The following is a 22,465-nucleotide window of genomic DNA, read 5'->3' as shown; positions in this document are numbered from 1 at the left end:
TTGGAAATGTGTTAAAAACAAGAAGCTGCGGATGCTGGAAATCCAAAACAAAAACAGAATTACCCGGAAAAACTCAGCAGGTCTGGCAGCATCGGCGGAGAAGAAAAGAGTTGACGTTTCGAGTCCTCATGACCCTTCAACAGAACTGAAATGTGTTGTTTATTTCAAACCTCTTAATTCTAATTCATGTTCCTGCTACAAGTGGAGTCTGAACAGTTTATTCTGCCACTTTACTCAAATTTAACTCCACGATCAACATCAGGTAGTGAGACATCACAGCTTCTCCCAGTTGAATGCAGTACATTCTTAGATGGAGACAAAGCAGTTTGGTGAGTCTGGCTAGCCAGAATGTCACAGTATCAAATATATAGAGGAGACCTGGATAAAGGAGAAAGTTGTGATACTGAAATTTAACATCCACCCCGTCCAGTAAGAGAGTCAGTGCAGATGTTCGGTAGGCCTTGTGTATCCAGTGGAAGATGAACTTAACTTCATCCCAGTGTTGAATCAGATTTGTTGAGCTTGTTCAAGTAGGCGAGAGCAGACCAAACTTATCTTGCAGGGAAAGGTGAGTGAAATCATTGAAGAATTTGGAATCTACCTGGTTTCAATAGATCAACCACCTTAAAAACAGTCACAAAATCTCATCCAGGCTGACACATGGGGAGGGAAGCAATGTTCTCACAGAGTGCAACTAGGTGTGTGGTAACAATCCCAGAAATATCAACTTGTTTTAAACCTAAGAATGTCTTTAACACTGACGAAAAGGCCTTTTTGAAACAGACTCTACACACACAGAGCAGCAGCTTTTACCTCAGAAGGAAAAAGTCAATCAGTGAATTCCCATCTTAGTTTACATGAACATGATGGGAGAAAAAGAAAGCTGGGGGTGGCTGGGATTGAGAAAAAGGCTCAAATGAATGGATCCAGTGAGCAAACAGAGAGAGGGGAACCAGTCCCAATTGTGAAAGGTTGCTGAGGAATTGACTGATATCTAAAAGCTAAGGTCTGAATGGAGCATTTTGTGCAGCATATTGGCTGGTGAGTGGGGAGTCTTGGCGATCATGGTGATCGTTTGCAACATGACAGGCTTGATGGATCAGCTGGTCTTTTCCTATTGGTCAATTTCTAAACGTTTGTAACTAAAAGCAACAATTTTGTTGTAAATTTGCTGTCAGGAAGAAGCAAGTCATAATTAGAGAATATTTCACAAAATGGCTGAACTTTGCATTGCAGGACTTGTATCGTACTCGGGTTACAGCAAGGTTTATTTAAATAGTTACTTTGATGTTTATGGTGTTCTGTGGTGCTTGTGTAGTGTTTTGCTGCACTGCTTAATCAAAATTACACTTGTCGGAATTATCAAATTTTGTTTTGTCATGGATGGAACTTATATGTTTCCTTTGCTGCCTGTGATTAGTGTGTCCGTATTTAAGAGGGGTGTGCTTTCCTACCCTCTGAGTTTCTCAATTAAATAATTACAGCAGCAAGCGTTTTGTGAATTTAAAATTAACAAAGGTTTTTTTTTAATCACACACTAATCCTGAATTTAATCCAATGTTTTACTGACTTGTCTCATGCACACTCTAACATGCACACAGATTAGATAGAGATAAAGGTAATATATTGTTACAGTTTATAATTATCTCAGCCTCTTTTGTGGCAGGCCTGTAGTTTCTTAGACAAAGTTGATGCTTTAGAATTGAAGTGAAGGTCTTGTGAAACAAGGGTTTTCAGTGAGCTGCGAGGTTCTTTGTCATTGGGACAGGTTGGGGGAGTCCTTAGGATATTCCATGTTCAAAGTGTTGCTGTTTATTACCGTGGCTGCTTGGATGACTTTCACTAGTTCAATGACTTTCGCTGGAACTCCGTCTGCAAGCAGCTTCTTGCAGGTTTAAACGCAGACACAAACATGGCTGTCACACCATGTGACCCTTTATAAGTTCAACATCCTATTCAAAATAAGGTGTGTGATTGGTTGAACAACTTGAGAGTCGGAGACTGCAGTGTCTTTGGGTGTGAATGACCCATTGATTGATATTTACCCTTTTGAATTAGTTTCAGGAAAGGGCATTAAGTAAACATTAGTCTAGAATGTTCCTTTTGATCTCTCCTCAGATAGGGGAGTGGCTTCAATCCACAAAAAAAGTCAGGTGAGCCATGGGCAGCCATCTTTTGCAGCCTTTTGTGGTCAGTTTTAAAATATAAAAAATAATTTGAAGTTCAGAGTATTTTGGGGCATGACAGTTTCAAGCATAAATATCACCTTTGAATTAACAGTAGTGGATTTACTCTTTTTATCTACAATTTTCAAGTTTCCCATTCCTGCTCAGAGGATTATAATCACTGTTACCTGTTGAACATCCAGAATTCAGTTGCAAGTTTTCTGTTCCAATCATCCTCCATTCCATTGATAACTAAGAGGATCGCCCATTCCATCCTCTCCTGACACACTCTAAAATTCTTGGAACTGAAGAACCAGGAAATCTGTTGGATCTTGGTAAAGCCATGTTCATTCTAAATGGTCAATCTCACCAATTTGTTATCTGGACTGTTTCCGATTTCAGTGATATTTACATTCCTGAAAAGAATATCCTTTTGAGGCTGAAGCAAAGCAAATAGTTTAGACAGAATCGTCATCACCTGAATTAGAGACATATTAATTTTTTTTAAAAGTTCATTCATGGGATGTGGGCATCGCTGGCTGAGCCAGCATTTATTGCCCTTCAGAAGGTGGTGATGAGCTGCCTTCTTGAATCGCTGCAGTCTATGTGGTGTAGGTACATCCACAGTGCTGTTTGGAAGCGAGTTCTAAGATTTTGACCCAGTGACAGTGAAGGAACAGCGAAGTATTTCCAAGTCAGGATGGTGAGTGATTTGAAGGGGAACATCCAGGTGGTGATGCTCCCAACTATCTGCTGCCATTGTCCTTCAAGATGACAGCAGCCGTGGGATTGGAAGATGCTGTCAAAGGAGCCTTAGTGAATTTCTGCAGTGCATTTGCAGTTGGGACACACTGCTACTATTGTGCATCATTGGTAGAGGGAGTAAATGTTTGTGGATTTGGTGCCAATCAAGTGGGCAGCTTTGTCCTGGATGGTGTCAAGCTTCTTGAGTGTTGAGAGCTGCACTCATCCAGGCAAGTGGGGAGTTTTCCATCACACTCCTGACTTGTGCCTTGTAGATGGTGGACAGGCTTTGGGGAGTCAGGAGGTGAGTTACTCGTTGTACAATTCCTAGCCTCTGAGCTGCTCTTGTAGCCACAGTATTTATATGGCTAGTCCAGTTCAGTTTCTGGTCAATGGTAACCCCCAGGATGTGGATAGTGGGGGATTCAGTGATGGTAATGCCATTGAATGTCAAGGGGCGATGGTTAGATTCTCTCTTGTTGGAGATGGTCATTGCCTGATACTTGTGTGGTGCGAATGTTACTTGTCACTTGTCGGCCCAAGCCTGGATATTGTCCAGATCTTGCTGCATTTCAACGTGGACTGCTTCACTATCTGACGAGTCATGAATGGTGCTGAACATTGCATAGCGAATATCCCCACTTCTGACCTTATGATGGAAGGAAGGTCATTGATGAAGCAGCTGAAGATGGTTGGGCCTAAGACACCACCCTGAGGAACTCCTGCAGTGATGCCCTGGAGCTGAGATGACTGAACTCCAACAACCACAACCATCTTCCTTTGTGCTAGGTATGACTCCAACCAGTGGAGAATTTTCCTCCTGATTCCCATTGACTGCACTTTTGCTAGGGCTCCTTGATGCCACACTTGATCAAATGAAGCCTTGATGTCCAAGGGCAGTCACTCTTGCCTCACCTCGAGAGTTCAGCTCTTTTGTCCATGTTTGAACCAAGGCTGTAATGTGGTCAGGAGCTGAGTGGCCCCAGTGGAACCCAAACTGGGTGTCAGTGAGCAGGTTATTGCTAAGCAAGTGCCATTTGATAGCACTGTTGATGACCTCTTCCATTACTTTCCTGATGATTGAGAGTAGACTGATGGGGTGGTAATTGGCTGAGTTGGACTTATCCTGCTTTTGGTCCACAGGAGGTACCTGATAAACTTTCCACATAGCCGGGTAGATACCAGCGTTGTAGCCGTACTGGAACAGCTTGGCTAGAGGCACGGCAAGTTCTGGAGCACAGGTCTCCAGTACTATTGCCAGAATATTGTCGTACCCTTTGCAGTATCTAGCACCTTCAGCCATTTCTTGGTATCATGCGGAGTGAATCTAATTGGCTGAAGACTGACTTCTGTGATGCTGGGGACCTCCGGAGGAGGCCAAGATGGATCATCAACTTGGCACTTCTGGCTGAAGATTGTCGCAAGTTCTTCAGCCTTATCTTTTGCACTAATGTGCTGGGCTCCTCTATCATTGACGATGGGGATATTTGTGGAGCCTCCTCCTACAGTGAGGATGACGGAGCAACTGAGAGAGGATTAGAGGTAGCAAGAGGGAGGGGCAAACAGTGCAGACTTGTACATGAGGGTAAATGAATAGTGGAAATGGAGGAGATACATAGACCCAGATGTTTTAGAATAGGCACAGAGTTGGTGGATGTCAGAGCAAAGGCCATGATATAATAATCGCAGGTTTCTCAAGATACGCCCCGAATGAGTGCTGCTCCCCATTGGGAGGGTCAGATTGTGAAATTTCCCCTGTTACAAGGGGACAAAGACAGACTAAGTGAGGTGGCAGAACTATGGCAGATGGAGTTCAATGTGGGGATATCTGAGATCATTCACTTTGATTGTAATAAAGAGAAACTGGAATATTTTCTTAATGATGACAGACTAGATGCTATTGAGGAGTAAAGGGATTTGGGTGTCCATGTTTACAAATCTACAAATCACTGCTGCCATTTCCTGCTTTCCAATTCAACACATAGGAACATATGAACAAGGAGCAAGAGTAGGCCATTCAGCCCCTTGGGCCTACACTACCATTTCATAAGATCATGGCTGATCTGATAGTAACCTGAAATATGCATCCCACCTACCTGCGATAATCTATCGCCACTTTGCTTATCAAGAATCTACCCATCTCTGCCTTAAAAATATTCAAAGACTCAGTTTCCACCACCTTTTCAGGAAGAGAGGTCCAAAGTCTCACAACCCCCCGAGTGAAAAATATTCTCCTCATCTCCATTTTAAATGGGTGATCCTCATTTTTAAACAGTGACCCCTAGTTCTAGATTCACCCACGAGAGGAAACATCCTCTCCACGTCGACCCTGTCAAGACCCCTCAGGATCTTATGTTTCAACCAAGTTGCCTCTTACGCTTCTAAGCTCCAGCGGATACAAGCCTAGCCTGTCCAACCTTTCCTCATGAGACAGCCCTCCCATTCCAGGCATTCGTCTGGTAAACCTTGTCTGAATTGCTTACAATGCATTTACATCCTTCCTTAAATAAGGTGGCCAATGATTTACGGTTCATTCGATTTCTTTCCTCGTGTGTGTGTGTTTATCCCAATGATGCGACAACAACAGGGGAGTTTTCCCTGGTGTCCTGGCCAACATTCATCCCACAATCAGCATCATTAAAACAGTTTATGTGCTCATTATCCCATTGCTGTTTGTTGTGCACAAATTTTCGGCCATCCATCCTACATTTAAACGCTGACGACACTTCAAAATCACTTCATTGATTATAAAGGGTTTTGGAACATTCTGAGCTTGTGAAAGGTGTTATATAAATACAAGTCATTCTTCCTTACTGTGCTCCTACTGGTTTTAATTTCCCATCTCGTGATCCAGGGGAATAGGATAGCATCAACACAATCTCAGTTTGTTGAGACGATTAGGGAGGTGCTGCTGCAGGATGTGAGGTGGAGGGGGTGCTGTACACCTCCTCAGACAGAAAAATCTGACAAATAGCTTGAAGCCACACATGGCTGCAAATTGCTGAGGAACTGAAGGTGGCTAAATATTCCAGCACACAGGGATACAGTGTCAAAAGGAGCAATGGAGGGCGCTGACTGACAATGTTTTTCACCAGGAAAAGGATGATTGTTGTCTGCACCTCAATACACTTTATCCCTCACAGTCTGTGTTCATGCTGTCTTTCTGCAAGAACAACTCCGCCAGTCCCACTGCACCACCCTCTCCCCCGTAACTCTACAAATTTTTTCTCTTCAGGTACTTACCTGATTCCATTTTGAAAGCCCTGATGGAATCTTCCTCCATCACATTCTCAGGTGGTGCATTCCAGGCTCCAACCATTCGCTGGATAAAAATGTTTTTCATCATATTGCTGTTGTTTCTTTTGCCAGTCAACTTAAATCATTGTCCTCTGGTGCTCTAGCCTTCAGACAATGGGAACAGTTTCTCTCTCTATCCAAGCTGTCCAGACCCTTCATGATTTTGAACATTTCTATCTAGTCTCCCCTTACCCTTAGTGACGTGATGAATATAAAATGGTGAATATAAAAATAAAAGTTTTTTAGCCTTGTCTCCTGTCATGGTCCCTCTGAAATCTGCAAATGACCCAGGACAGAAAATATGGATGATTTTGGGTTTGCACATGCAAAGGAATTTCTAGTGTGCTGTGGGAGCATTTGGTTCAAATTCTGCGCAGTTTAGTTTCTATTTAAAGTAGGATTTTCATTGTTGGGCTACTCAGGGTTTGGTTATGTGGAACATCTTAATGTAAATTGCATTTAAAATAAATATAAGTATTTATATACCAGCACAAATACAGATTTGATCATGAAAAGGTAAGTTTGATAAGTAACATTTTTGTGAAGATTTCTCAGGAAAAGCCAAATGGTGGAATTATTGCAGCTGTGACTTGTCCCCCCCTCCATCATTCCGACACAACCCAGCAGTGGCGCAAAGGCATCCGGTTGGTTTTGATTTCCTGTGATAGTGTGAACCAGGATTGTGAATCCACAGCTCGTTTTACATCCCTCTTGATTTTATTCCCCATGTTTCATTGTTACACAAAGTTAGATCCATCCTAATGAGTGAATTCCTGTTATTATTATCTGATTCAGTGTTAACTGTCTGTTTATTTTATAGCCTGGAGTCTGAGCTAAGTAAGGTAATGATGGAAATGGACTTTTCCAAGGACAGTGAAACCTTTGTAACTCCGAATGTCAAGGCGGCTGTGATCAACGTGGATTTCCAAAGCAATACAGAATTTGCTGTTACTGCCAATTTCTTTTGGGTAAGTGTTTTCACAGGGTTTTAAACTGAATAGTGGGGAAAAGGAATCAAATTTGGGAAGATGTGGTAAACCAAAGAGTAGAGACAAGGCAAGAGAGAAAGGTATTAATATAGGAAATAATAAACAGACCATGATAGGAAGGGATAGAGAGCACAAATCTAAGAATAAATCAGCAGATAAGGCTAGATGTTAAAAAATAATAAAAGGGAAAAACTAAAGACTCTGTATCTAAAAGGACATAGCATTCAAAACAAAACAGATGAACTGATAGCGCAAATAGAAATAAATAAGTGCATCAAATGGCAATTATAGAGACATGTCTACAGGATGAATATTGAAGGGGATGTGACATTTAGGGAGAACAGGAAGTTATGAAGAGGTGGAGGGATGGCTCTGTTAATTAATGATGGTATTAGCACATTAGAGAGGGATGACATAAGTTCAGGAAACCAGGATGTACAAGTGGTTTGGGTTGGGATGAAAAATGATAAAGGCAAGAAGTCACTTGTGGGAGTGGTGTACAGGTCCCCTAATTGGAACTACACGTTAAGACAATGTATAAAAGAAGAGATAATGGGAGCTTGTCAGAAAGGTACAGCAATAATCATGGGGGAATTTCTATTTTCTATACTAGACCTGGTATTGAGCAATGAGATAGGATTAATTGATAACCTCCTAGTGAAGGCAACCCTAGGTAGCAGCGATCATAATGTGATTGAATTTTACATTTTTTTTGAGGGAGAAACGAGTGCATCAAAGGCTAGTATTTTAAACTTAAATAAGGGCAATTATGAGGGCATGAAAGTGGAGCTAGCCAAAGTGAACTGGAAAATGAGGTTAAGGGATGGGTCAATAGAGGTTTAGTGACTGACATTTAAAGGGATATTTCCGATTACACAGAATAGACACATTCCAATGAGAAAGAAAAATTCCAAGGGGAGGGCCCACCATAAGTGGTTAACTCATAAACTTAAAGACAGTATCAAACTTAAAGAGAAAACATATAATTACACAAAGACATGTGGCAGGTCAGAAAGTTGGGAGGAATATAAAGAACGGCAAAGAATGACAAAAAGGTTAATAAGGAGGATAAACTTAGAGTATGAGAGAATGCTAGCTAGTAATATAAAGATGGATAGTAAGAGTTTCTATAGATATTTAAATAAGAAAAGAGTTAACAAAGTGAGAGTTGGTCCTATCGAAAGTGCGTTTGGAGGATTGATAATGGAAAGTAAGGAGGTGGCGGATGAATAAAACAGGTATTTTGCTTCAGTCTTCACTACAGAGGACATGAGTAACATCCCGGAGATGGCTGTAAATCATGAAATGGAAGGGAATGAGGAACTCGGGAAAATTACAATCACCAGAGGAGTGGTATTGAGCAATTTGTTGGGGCTGTGGTGTGGGCTGACAAATCCCCAGGTCCAGATGAACTTCACCCTAAGGTCTTGAAAGAAGTGGCTAGTGAGATAGTTGATGCATTGGTTTTATTTTTCTAAATTTCGTTGGATTTGGGGAAGGTTCCATTAGATTGGGAAATAGCAAATGTAACTCCTTTATTCAAAAAGGAAGGGAGACAGAAAGCAGGAAATTACAGGTCAGTTAGCCTAACATCTGTCACATGGAAAATATTAGAAGCTATTATTAAATATGTTATAGCAGGGCACTTAGAAAAATTCAAGGCAATCAGGCAGATGCAACATGTTTTTGTGAAAAGGAAATCATGTTTAACCAATTTATTGGAGTTCTTTGAAGGAGTCACATGTGCTGTGGATAAAGGTGAACCGATGGATGTGCTGTACTTAGATTTCCAGAAGGCATTTGATAAAGTGCCGCATCAAAGGTTATTATGGAAAATAAAAACTCATGGTATAGGGGGTAGAGTATTGGCATGGATAAAAGATTAACTAGGTAACAGGAAGCAGAGAGATGGCACAAATGGGTCTTTTTCTGGTTGGCAGGATGTAACGAGTGGTGTGCCACAGGGATCAGTGCTGGGGCCTCAACTTTTAACAATTTGTATAAATGACTTGGATGAAGGGATCAAAGGAATTGTTGCTAAATTTACTGATGGCACAAAGCTGGGTAGGAAAGTAAATTGTGAAGAGGACATAGGGAGGCTACAAAGTGACATAGATGGGTTAAATGAGTGGGCAAAGATCTGGCAAATGGAGTATAATGTGGGCAAATGTGAAATTGTCCATTTTGGCAGGAAGACTAAAAAAGAAGCTTATTATCTAAATGGTGAGTGATTGCAGAGCTCTGAGATGCAGAGGGATCAGGTTGTCCTAGTGCATGAATCACAGAAGACTGGTATGCAGGTATGGCAAGTCATTCGGAAAGCTATTAGAATGTTATCATTCATTGTGAGGAGAATTGATGACAAAAGTAGGGCGGTTATGCTTCAGTTGTACAGGGCACAGGTGATACCACATCTGAAGTACTGTGTACAGTACTGGTTTCCCTATTTAAGGAAAAATGTAAATGCATCAGAAGCAGTTCAGTTGTCCAGTGACAGCGTCAATGAAGACTGCAGCTGTCAAGAGAGGCTGTCAGTGACATGTGTGCCATGCTGAAGGATGAGGTGTGACCCATGGGCCTCGGTGACACCCAATGCCCATGGCTCTGAAGATAACCATGGCACTGAACTTCAACACATCCGTCTCTTTCCAGAGACCCACTGGGCACACATGCAGCTTCTCCCAGGCAGCAGCTCATCATTGTACCAAGGAGGTGAGCAATGCCTTGTTCAAGAGGGCTGGTGACTCTGTGCGCTACCAGACCCACCCAGATAGCCAGGTGGAGAAGGCTCTTGGCTTAGGGGCCATCGCTGGATTCCCCCAGGTGCAAGGTGCCATTGACTGAACACATGTGACCATCAAGGTTCTCACAGGCCAGCCAGCAGCCTTCAACAACAGGAAGGGCTTTCCATTCCCTCAATGTGCAACTGGTCTTCAACCACGGAAAATGCATTGTGCAGCTGTGTTCCTGGTTCCCAGGGAACAGTCATGATGGTAAAATATTCAGTTACCAAGATGTAATCTCCGCTGTCTAGGTGGAATAAATCAGTGGCTATTTTCAACCATGGGACAGAGGGGATTTCATGTGGTAACAATAATTCTCTACTCGGTTGTGGTTGGTGCATGTGACACGTATGGCATGTTTGTGTCAATCTGTCAATGTCTTCGTTAATACTAGGCTAATGGACTGATTCTCTCGCAAGGCGTTTCGTTCGTTCTTTGCCCACGTGTCCGATGTTTAGGCGGCTTAAAATGGTTTGATGCATTGGCTGAGGTATGAGGACTTGCTTGCCTTTGAATTTGATGCTTCTGCAGATGCCCGGTTCATCTCTGTAGTGCCGGAATGACTGGACACTTTCATGAACATCCGTGATGTGATCGGGCCAACCAGCGATAATAACTCCCTTCAGCTGTTGTAACTGTGGGTCTTCTTGGGATACCTGTTGTAGCATTTTGGCTTGACTTTGCCTGAAGTAGTTCAAGTCAATGTGGAGATTGTCTTCCACCTCATATTCGATATTGTCCACACGGAGGTCCAGACTCACATCTGTTGTTGGACGGGTTGCGTAACTGACTCGGGGTCCCAGAGGTTACCATTTTAGAGCCTGGTTTATATTGAGCATCAAGGTCGTAACCCTGAATCTTCACCAGTAGGTGCTGGAGCCATGATTGTGCACTGATGAGTGCTTTCCAGCAGATCATCTCCAGCAGCTTGTGGCCTGTTTGGACCATGAAATGTTTTCCAAACAGAAACATGTGGAAACATTGGATGACAAATACTATTGCAAGAATTTCATGTTCAGTGTTAGAGTAATTGGCTTGTGCAGTGGTGAGAGCCTTTGAGGCAAAAGCAACAGGCTTGCATTCCTGTGGTAAGCACTCACAAGACGCTTTTGTGACACATCCACCTTGAGTGAAGTGGGTTTGGGGGGACTCGTAGTATCGCAAGACACACGAGCTCAAAGACAGGGCTCCCTCCAAACTCTGAAAAATGTGCTGGCGGCCTCCTTGCTATACATATGGTGTGTCCTTCTTGAAGAGGTTCCTGAGCGGAGAAACTTTGGCTGCAAAACCCGTGATGTACGGAGATAGAAAGTTGAAAAACCGAAGATACCTTTGCAGGTTGTCCTTGTGTTGTGGGGTAGGCATCTTTTGTACATCTTCTATTTTGCTGGATCAGGCTGAATATCTTGAGTGGAGTAGATGGAGCCAAAAAAGTTGATCTGACTCGCATTGATTTGGCTTTTGGCACTTTTTAAAACAAGGCCATGCTTTCATCTGTGAACAGTTTTGGTCCCCTTATCTAAGGGAAGATATACTGGCATTGGAGGCAGTCCAGAGAAGGTTCACTAGGTTGATCCTGGATATGGAGTGATTTTCTTATGAGGAGAGGTTGAGTAGGTTGGGCCTGTACTCATTGGAGTTTAGAAGAATGAGAGGCGACCTTATTGAAACATATGATTCTTAGGGGTTTGACAGGGTCGATGCTGGGAGGTTGTTTTCCCTTGTGGGAGAGTCTAGGACCAGAGGGCGTAATCTCAGAGTAAGGGGTCGCACGTTTAAGACAGAGATGAGGAGGAATTTCTTCTCTGAGAGTAGTGAATCTGTGGAATTCTTTACTGCAGAGGGCTGTAGAGACTGGACCTTTAAGTATATTCAAGGCTGAGATAGACAGATTTTTTAATCAGTAAGGGAATGAAGGGTTATGGGGAAAAGGCAGAAAAGTTGAGTTGAGGATTATCAGATCAACCAGGATCTGATTGAATGACAGAGCTGATTTGATGGGCCGAATGGCTTACTTCTGCTCCTACGTCTTATGGTCCATGAGCATGTTTAGGTTGTAGTCATGTTTTGCTTTAGCCCTGCAAAGGGCTGCTCTGTCTTCGGCGATGCACAGGCACCAAGGCACCTCTACGATGCAGTCCGTGTGTTGTTGAAACACTTGGCTCACCGAGAGTCCAAATGGTAAGCACAAGAAGCAATGCTGTCTAAAACGGGTATGAAAAGTGATGAGGTCTTGTGATGCTAGTGCCAGATGGATGGACCAGTAACCATTCTTAGCTTCTCTTACGACCACAGCCGATGTTATTTGCTGAGCCGGACAAATCCAAAAGGGAAACTTGTCTTACTGACCAGAACCTTTGTTTAACAATTTGAAAACAAGTGAAAAGCTACTGATCCCAGAAGCATAGAATCCCAGTAACATTTTTAGGATTTTAAAATTAAAAGATTTGTTAACAAGAAGAAAATAAAATTTAAGCACATAAGATTACAGTTATACAATTAAAACAGTTTTAAAAAACATCCCCAAAAAACCCACTTGGTTAGAACACACAAGTAAGCAACAACTCCCTTATAGATTTTTAATGATAAGAATCCAGTAATATTACCCAAGGCAGAACTGCTGTCACTTTAGTAAAAGGTATACCACATGACTTCTCATTCTCTTCCACTCTGCTGTGGAAACCCAAAAGAAAAGTTTAGAAACAGACTGCTTTCTGAAAACAAAGTCTTCTCTGGTTAAAACTCGGTGACTGCTCCAAATTCACAACTTCCAAACCTTCTCCCAGCACAGATCTGGTCTCAGGCCACCTCCCCCACACAGCCACACAACTCAGCTCAACATCTTTCCTTAAATATCCTTTCCCCTTTCATATTCGATTTTATTGTCTTAATCACCTCTTTGAACTCAACTGTTCCAAAATATAAAAATCTTTCATGTTTTCCTATTGCCTCCACTTTCAGGTCCGATAAAATTTAATAATCTTCCCTTCTTTACTTAGAACCTTTGTAAGTTGTAAAGTCTCTTGTCACTTCTAAACTTCCCTTTGAAATTTAACAACTGAAAAGTCCAGTCCCTACCTATCACCTGCTGCAAATTAAAAAACCCAACTTATTTACTCATACGTTCAACTTCACAATAGCCTCTCATCACAAATGCATGCACCCAGCACCTTTATCGTTCATCTCTCAGTTCCCACAGCCACAGACTGTCCTTACTTCCTCCAGTTAAATGAATCATTGATACCCACACACACACAGTCCAACTTCGAGAAGTATCTTCCTTCTGCAAGCTTGCGGTTCAGTTCCTCAAGTGTGGGGATTTTGTGAGGACATCGCTTTAGTGCCATGTTTAGTTGTGTTGGGTCCAGGCATAAATGTAGAGAACACTCGTTCTTTAATACACAGGTAACAGAATTATATCAGCGTTTTTATCATGAGTTTTGTACTCTGGGCTTGTGTGCTTGGTTGTGTTTATGACACATTATTGCTCAATGTCCTTTGGTGGAACATAATTTGCACATGTTGAAATATGCTGGACACGGCCTGGGTAATTCACCAAGGCTCCTTAGACAGCACCTTTCAAACCCACAAACACTGCCATCTAGAAGGACAAGGGCAGCAGATAGATGGGAACGCCATCACCTGGCAGATTCCCTTCAAGTCACTCACGCATCCTGACTTGGAAATATATCGCCATTCCTTCACTGTCGCTGGGTCCAAATCCTGGAACTCCCTCCCTAACAGCACTGTGGTTGTACCTACAGCACATGGACTGCAGTGGTTCAAGAAAGCAGCTCACCACCACCTTCTCAAGGGCAATTAGGGATGGGCAATAAATGCTGGTCTAGCCAGTGAAGCCCACATCCCATGAATGAATTTTTAAAAGTGTGTAAGACCACAACACATGCAGGTTCTGGGTGTCTTTAATGATTTGGTTACTGCGGCAATGGTAGATTTGTGATCGAGAGCTTGAAGGGGCTGTTCCCAGCTACTAATGCTTCAAATTTTCTACCTCCATCCAATCGTGCATCTATTGTGTAACCTTTGGTATTGTCTAGTAGCGCTTCCCTGAAAGACTGGATGGGTGTTGAAGTGATGACAAGCTCCACCAATCTCCCCGCAAGGTCTTTGGCATTGAAGTCGCATTCGGCTCCTTTGCACCAGCACCTACTTACAAATTGATCAATGCTTTCACTTGGCTGTTGTTTCTATGCCATAAACTCTAGCCTGCGAATTCTAAAGTTAACTCGGACCTTTAGTTGATCTTCGATGAGTTTGAAAATTTTATTGGGGTCCCTTTGGTTTTCAGCAGATAGACCTGATGAGTTTACATGCATTAACCCCTCCTTGCCAACAGCAATTAGTCATTAGGCAGCTTTTTTCCCCATGTCCTGTACCTGCTGGTGTACAAAGCGTAAGCAGATCTTCTGTCTAAAGAGTTGAAATTCTGCAAGTAGATCTCCTGCTCGCCAGTTCATAGTCAAATCTTTCTTTGCCGGTGTGATGTTCTTGGTTATTCGCTGCACTGGGTGTTACACGAATGTAGTTGCTGTATGCTGTATCTCTGAGTGTGAATCTGAACCTGTTGTCTTTCTGTTGTCCCTAAATGCTGCAACAATGTATTATTGTTGGCTCTTGACAGTGGCGCTGATCAGGAGAAAATTACGTTATTCTTTCTCTGTCTTGTATATTTTAAAAGTAGTTCTTTAGATTCTTGGCTTCTTTTAATCTGGCTGGAAATAAGGAGAAAGGGTTTTAAGTTGCAGATCTTTAGATTGCAGAGATTTAGCTTTGCCGGCTGTTTCTGTTGCCGTATTGAAACTGTGCAGTTTTATTCTGCTGGGTTGCTACCGCGCCTTGACTGACAGGACAGGAAAGCTGGATTTGGTGCCTAAACTGAGAGAACAAAATGACAGAACCGCCCGACAGTTCAGCTGAGCTCTGCCAAGAGCTGTTGAAACTTGCCTCTCCCGGCCCTCTCAGCCTGGGGCACCTTTGTTAAAACAAATTTGACACTCTAGCCTTCACTGTTAGGATGAGTGGCTTCTAAATAGCTGATCTCAACATTCAGATAAAACGAAACCTTTTGCCCAAATCACTGAGCTTGGAGTGAGGTCTTCACTCACATCTGAACTCCGATATCTTGTGGGACTAGTCTCTGCGCCTAATTTCAAATTCCAAGTCCTTGCAGTTGAAGAACAGTTTTTTTTTAACCAAAGCTCCTGAACTGAGGTTCCCTGTGAATGATTTCCCTTAAAATGCTGTAATTACAGACTGTCCTTCCCTCGAGTCTGAAAACAGCATGAGTGGAGAGGCAGTCGGGAGATTGAAAACAGGGCGAGTGGAGAGGCGGTCAGGAGATTGAAAACAGGGTGAGTGGAGAGGCAGTCGGGAGATTGAAAACGGGGCGAGTGGAGAGGCAGTCAGGAGATTGAAAACAGGGCGAGTGGAGAGGCAGTCAGGAGATTGAAAACAGGGTGAGTGGAGAGGCAGTCGGGAGATTGAAAACAGGGTGAGTGGAGAGGCAGTCGGGAGATTGAAAACGGGGCGAGTGGAGAGGCAGTCGGGAGATTGAAAACAGCGCGAGTGGAGAGGCAGTCGGGAGATTGAAAACGGGGCGAGTGGAGAGGCAGTCAGGAGATTGAAAACGGGGTGAGTGGAGAGGCAGACGGGAGATTGAAAATGGGGTGAGTGGAGAGGCAGCTGCTGCAGCCAGTGGAGGTACCGGGGTCACTGGCTGAGGGCGGAGAAGCCACTGTCCACAATTGCAGCTCATTGAGAGGATCCCCCGTATTCAGGCAGCAGCTTCCCCGCCATTCCACTTACAGCTCCCTGCGATCCAGAAATGGAAGAGCAGCTGGAGGAACCTCATGGCCTGAATAGACTCTCCATTGTCCTGACATGTGTGTGCTGAGCTCCTGGAACTGCCAGCAGATGTTCTCTCACTTCTAGATGCTGCTGTAGCAGGTGCCATGTTGCCGAATCCAGAGGCCCATCATCAGCCTGGGACTCAGCATGGGCCTGGCCTCCAACAGTCCTCTGACTGTCAGTGACCTCGGCGGTCACAGCCTCCATCAGCTGCTCAGGCGAGTCTGTGATGTTCTCACCGGCTTGTGACACTGAATCAAACTGTGAGCGGATACCCACCGACGTGAGAGTATCTGCGCTGGTGAAGGGTGTGGGCGGGATGATGTGACCCTGAATCCTCTGAAGAATCCTCCTCCTCCTCTGAGGTAGGCTGCAGCTCCCCTGTCTCAGTGGCTGCCTGTCCTCCTGGAGTGCGGGGCCCTGTATGAGGGAACATAAACAGTTAGGGGCTGAGGGCTTCACATCTCCTCCTCCCATCCCTGCCTGCTGTGGGCCTCCATGTGTCCGGTGCTGGACACGAAAACTCAATGCCTCCTCTCTGTCTCTCAGCTCACGGCCCCAGTTCCACCTTTCACTTGCCTGTTCGAGGGGCCACTGGTACCCAGGGGTCTTCAGTACAGTCACTGGTACCCAGGGGTCTTCAGTACAGTCACTGGGGTTCAGGGGTCTTCAGTACAGTCACTGGGGTTCAGGGGTCTTCAGTACAGTCACTGGTACCCAGGGGTCTTCAGTACAGTCACTGGTACCCAGGGGTCTTCAGTACAGTCACTGGTATCCAGGGGTCTTTAGTACAGTCACTGGTATCCAGGGGTGTTCGGCACAGTCCCTGGGGTGCGGGGGTGTTTGGCACAGTCCCTGGGGTGGGGGGCGTTCGGCACAGTCCCTGGGGTGCGGGGGCGTTCGGCACAGTCACTGGGGTGCGGGGGCGTTCGGCACAGTCACTGGGGTGCGGGGGCGTTCGGCACAGTCCCTGGGGTGCGGGGGCGGTCGGCACAGTCCCTGGGGTGCGGGGGCAGTCGGCACAGTCCCTGGGGTGCGGGGGCGTTCGGCACAGTCACTGGGGTGCGGGGGCGTTCGGCACAGTCACTGGGGTGTGGGGGCGTTCGACACAGTCCCTGGGGTGCGGGGGCGGTCGGCACAGTCACTGGGGTGCGGGGGTACATTCAGTACAGTCACTGGGATGCATGGGTATTCAGTACAGTCACTGGGATGCAGGGGTATTCAGTACAGTCCCTGGGGTGCAGGGGTATTCAGTACAGTCACTAGGGTGCGGGGGTATATTCAGTACAGTCACTGGGGTGTGGGGGCGTTCGGCACAGTCACTGGGGTGCAGGGGTATATTCAGTACAGTCACTGGGGTGTGGGGGCGTTCGGCACAGTCACTGGGGTGCAGGGGTATATTCAGTACAGTCACTGGGGTGCGGGGGTATTCAGTACAGTCACTGGGGTGCGGGGGTATATTCAGTACAGTCACTGGGGTGCGGGGGTATATTCAGTACAGTCACTGGGGTGCGGGGGTATTCAGTACAGTCACTGGGGTGCGGGGGTATTCAGTACAGTCCCTGGGGTGCGGGGGTATTCAGTACAGTCACTGGGGTGCAGGGGTATTCAGTACAGTCACTGGGGTGCGGGGGTATATTCAGTACAGTCACTGGGGTGCGGGGGTATATTCAGTACAGTCCCTGGGGTGCGGGGGTATTCAGTACAGTCACTGGGGTGCGGGGGTATATTCAGTACAGTCACTGGGGTGCGGGGGTATATTCAGTACAGTCACTGGGGTGCGGGGGTATATTCAGTACAGTCACTGGGGTGCGGGGGTATTCAGTACAGTCACTGGGGTGCGGGGGTATATTCAGTACAGTCACTGGGGTGCGGGGGTATTCAGTACAGTCACTAGGGTGCAGGTATTCAGTACAGTCACTGGGGTGCGGGGGTATTCAGTACAGTCACTGGGGTGCAGGGGCATATTCAGTACAGTCACTGGGGTGCGGGGGTATATTCAGTACAGTCACTGGGGTGCGAGGGTATATTCAGTACAGTCACTGGGGTGCGGGGGTATATTCAGTACAGTCACTGGGGTGCGGGGGTATTCAGTACAGTCACTAGGGTGCAGGTATTCAGTACAGTCACTGGGGTGCGGGGGTATTCAGTACAGTCACTGGGGTGCAGGGGTATATTCAGTACAGTCACTGGGGTGCGGGGGTATATTCAGTACAGTCACTGGGGTGCAGGGGCATTTGGTACAGTCACTGGGGTGCGGGGGTATATTCAGTACAGTCACTGGGGTGCAGGGGTATTCAGTACAGTCCCTGGGGTGCGGGGGTATTCAGTACAGTCACTGGGGTGCGGGGGTATATTCAGTACAGTCACTGGGGTGCAGGGGTATTCAGTACAGTCACTGGGGTGCAGGGGCATTCGGTACAGTCCCTGGGGTGCGGGGGTATTCAGTACAGTCACTGGGGTGCGGGGGTATTTATTGTCCATGGGGATCTTCAGCATTCTTGCTGAGCTGGTTCTGATGATGAAGACGGGGCTAATAATCCTTTAAAGATGCTGCCAGCAGCTGCCTTTCAATCAGGTGACCCTGAGATCGGGATCTTGTTCCCGCTCCCGCTTGTCCATTGGGCGATTCTCTGAGCTCCAGACCATGGTCGAGGTTGGGCCTTTAGCTTGGGCACCAATGACAGCCACTTCCAGTCTCCCCGCCAAGATGGAGAGCGCGGGAATTCAATTCAGCCCCTCATTCAAAACAGAAGCTCCCTGAACTTCCAAATCCACAAACATCTTTTTCTCATCTGATTCTCACTAAACAATCCCGAATTATTCATTGGCTGTGAAGTGGGGAACATCCTGAGGCTCTGAACGTTGTTGTAGAAATGAAAATTCTTTCTTCCATCAGTAATGAAGCTTTCAGTTACAGATTGTCAAATCCTTTAAAATTCAATCTCTGCCTCCTTCACCTGGTCACCATGGAATTATAAATAATAAAACTTCTCATTGTAGGAGCTTGTTCAGCTAAATGCGATCCAAACCATTGAACAATATATTGTGATTATTGTTGTACAGGTGGGTCCTGATGGTCAGATGATGTTTGCTGCTGTTCAGGTTAATTTGGGATATAGACACAGTTCATCTCTTCCTCCGAGAGCTGTTCTCACTCAGTTCAAGCAGAAAACCTCACTCCAGGTAACAGAGTAAACTACTCCATCTGAATTTGCAATGGTATGGATTCCACACGCTCAGTGTTGATATTTGTTATTAAGTTTGTGGTTTAAGTCTGGGTATTATTCACTCTCTATCTGTAACCTGCTGTTTTTACTGTATTTCTGGGGCGGCTCCGACTCACTTCAGCTAAAGTCAGTCTTTAATCCACAGGGTTCAAGTGGACAAGAATTTAAATTTGCAAACTTCCTGACCACATCCGAGTACATCTGAGTTCTTCCATCCCATCTCCTCCCAGATCCCATAAGAATATGTCTGTTTACCCATCAAACATCTAACTACAGAGACAGATTATTGAGCCAGAAACGTTAATGACAGCCTGTTCAGAATGGGGATTTTATTGAATGAAAAGGGGGAGACGGGGCCTCGATATTACCGGGGAGGTGGGGAGGGTGTGAGAGAGCCCAGCCGTGGGTGAAGAAGCTGATGAGGCCGGGATTGTGGAGGTCCTGCTGATTGGAACAGGAGGAGCTCATTTCAATAGCTCTGTGCAGGATCCTGATTGACAGCCGACCAGGAGGTGTCAGCTGTGGCTCAGTCCATAGCACCCTCGCCTTTGAATCAGAGGGTTGTGGGTTCATGTCCCACTCCCGGAAAACCAAGAACTGTGATTGTACTCGAAAGAGTTGCAATCTGTGACTGTTGATAACTCGAAAGAGTTTGACAGCCGACCAGACTGACTGCCTTGCTTTTCGGCAGGAGCAGCAATATAGGGCCCAAACTCGCCAGCTCCAGGGCTGTGTGCCTGGGGGGTACCCCAAAGATGCACTGGGGACCCCTGCCCCCGGCACGTTCCCAGTAAGGATTGCATGGCAATTGCCTGGGAAGTTCATACCTCCTGTTGGCAATTGCCTGCACTGGGAATGATCCGAATGTATGATTTAAATGGAAAATTTCGGATGTTTCTGACTGTCTTACAGCAATAGTTCCCCAGAAAAAGTTAGAAGAATTCAAACCACTTTGAGCCCCTCAGTAACTATAGCACGGACCCACCCCGACCTCCCACAGGACACCCCCACTACCCCCTCCACCTATCCCCCAAAGTACTCCCCACACACCCTCGAACCCCCCTCACTGGACCACCCTTAACCCCCTGACCTCCAAGAAGGTTCCCAACCCCTCATGCAAATAACCCTCACTACCATCCCCCAAATATCCACCAACCATCCCCACGGGACTCCACCACCCCCAACCCCAATAACACCTCGACTACCCTAACATCCCCTTCCATGCCCACCCCATGGCCCCCTCCTAGGCCTGGCTTGACTCCTGACTCCCCTCGACCCAATTCCTCCCTCCACCGACCCGACTCCCAACTGCCCCCGTCCTGACTCTCTCCCCACCCCCCATCAACCCAACTCCCCCTGAGCCGACTCCCCTCTACGCGACTCCTCCCCCCAACGATCCAACTCCCCTAGACCCATCATCCTTGGACCTGACGCACCCCAACTCAACTCCTTCACAATCCGATTCCCCCGATCCAACTACCCTCAACCCGATTCACCCCCTGACCTGACTCCCCGCTGACCCGACTCCCCCCTGCCCGACCCGACTGATCCCTGATCCGACTTCCTCCCCTGACTCAACTCTCCGCCGAGCCAACTCGCCTCTGACCTGACTCTCCCCCCACCACCATTGAGCCGGCTCCACCCCCTCGACACGACTCCCCCTGACTTGAATCTCCCCTGACCCGACTACCTGACCTGATTCCTGTCTTCCCCCCGACCTGATTCCTGACTGCCCCCACTGATCCAACTCGCAACTTCTTCAGCCCCCAGGCCTGTGCCAACCTCTCCCTCCCACCCAATCCTACCCACTTACCCTATAGACTTACCTTCTCCCTGGCTTGTCAAAGATCTTTAAACTTGGCTGGACCTTTAAACTTACCTGAGTTACGACAGCTAGTGCTGTAAAAAAGTGACGTACTCACTTGCGACAAGCCTCCCTTGACTGTCGGCTGAAGAGCAGTGAAGGCTGGTTGATTGAACATATTCAAGTCTGGGTTAAACAGATTTTTGATCAACAGGGAGTCAAGGGTTATAGGGGCCAGACAGGAACGTGGAATTGAGGCCATAACCAGATCAGCCATGATCTTATTGAATGATGGAGCAGTCTGAAGGGGCCAAATGGCCTACTTCTGTTCCTATTTCTTATGATCATATGAGTTGGCTGAGAACAGCGAGTGGGGGAGGGGTTTGTTGATGGCTATGATGGGGAGGACTGGAGGTTTAGGCTGAGGAGGATGAATGCCTCCAGGTGAGAAGCCTAGGGGCAGCATTCCTGCCCCTCCTGGTTCACAAGGAGGCTTAAAGCCAGGCAAAGTTCTATCTAAAACTTACCCAGGCCACTTCCAACCAGTCGGCTCCTCCAAAAAGTTTGCTTCTTGATGTCAGAGAGTGCAGGATATCCCTGGTACTGAGGTTAAAAATAAATCACAACACTGCTTACATCATCGGCCATGACTTTTGTTGTGTAGTTGTGTCTGATTTAAGTGGGAGCTTCATCCAGGGCCTGTATCGCACTATGACTACAGAGGCTGGGAGATAGGTTTGATACGATCCAGTTAGGGACCATTTAACATTTAGAGAGAAATCCAAACACCTTGTTTTAACCAGTACAATTATGCCACATGATTTCACATTCCTAAACAAGAACAAATTTTATTGTACATGAAAGACTTAAACAAAACAAGTGCCATTAACTTAATATGGTTATAACTACGTATGTTTTGCACTCAGCGTTACTTCTTACTTTCCCTCGAGAATTCTCTTATAAGACACATCAATCTCAAAAGTTATTTACTTCTGCAGGGACCACCCATAAGTATGCACAGTCCTCTGAAAACTATTTTTAATTCTCCTCAGTTCCAGCTCCTTACTGCGGATGCCTCAGTCCCTTGTTCTGGTTACTTTTCAAATCCTTCCAAGTTAATCTGGTAGTTTCTTTCTTTGCCACAAAGGTCTATGAGGACCATTGTAGACCTTTCCACGAGTTTCAAACTAGGCAACCTTCCAGCTTCTGTTCCCTCACAAAATTCAAACTGAGATTAAGCCTCACCCACATTCAACACAGTGAATGATGAAGTTAGTTTTTCACTCTGCCTTACAGCACAGGCCTAGATAATGATCATTTACTTCATCAACCTCTGAGTGAACATCAAACCACACCAGGTCCAAATTGCAACTGAAACTCTCAGCAAACACCCAGATATAATGAAACCAGAGAACCTCCCAAAGCTCCATCCATCTCCATGTCAATGTGGCACGCTCTGGGATGTTCTCAAACAGACCCTCAGATTAATTATCTAATTATTTGTAATTGACAATTTCTTCTTTGATCTGGAGAAATAAATAAAATTTGCAACCTTCTAGGGCTTAGAGAATGGTTTGAAACTAAC

The 22,465-nt window shown here is 45.7% G+C and overlaps 1 protein-coding gene across 1 annotated transcript in view; it reads left to right on the top strand.

The window, feature by feature from the left end:
* The first annotated feature begins 6,714 nt into the window (after positions 1–6,714).
* The window catches only part of LOC144682297 (adhesion G protein-coupled receptor G3-like), an 87,127-nt gene continuing 71,376 nt past the window's right edge, over positions 6,715–22,465 (top strand). The window contains exons 1-3 of the mRNA XM_078544771.1: positions 6,715–6,722; positions 7,027–7,174; positions 18,913–19,032. Of these exons, the coding sequence (XP_078400897.1) occupies positions 6,715–6,722; positions 7,027–7,174; positions 18,913–19,032 (276 nt within the window). The remainder of the gene's footprint in view (positions 6,723–7,026; positions 7,175–18,912; positions 19,033–22,465) is intronic.

Source organism: Cetorhinus maximus, chromosome 6 (genome assembly GCF_964194155.1).
Source record: "Cetorhinus maximus chromosome 6, sCetMax3.hap1.1, whole genome shotgun sequence".
In the NCBI taxonomy this organism is placed as follows: domain Eukaryota; kingdom Metazoa; phylum Chordata; class Chondrichthyes; order Lamniformes; family Cetorhinidae; genus Cetorhinus; species Cetorhinus maximus.
This window is presented reverse-complemented; position numbering and strand designations above follow the sequence as displayed.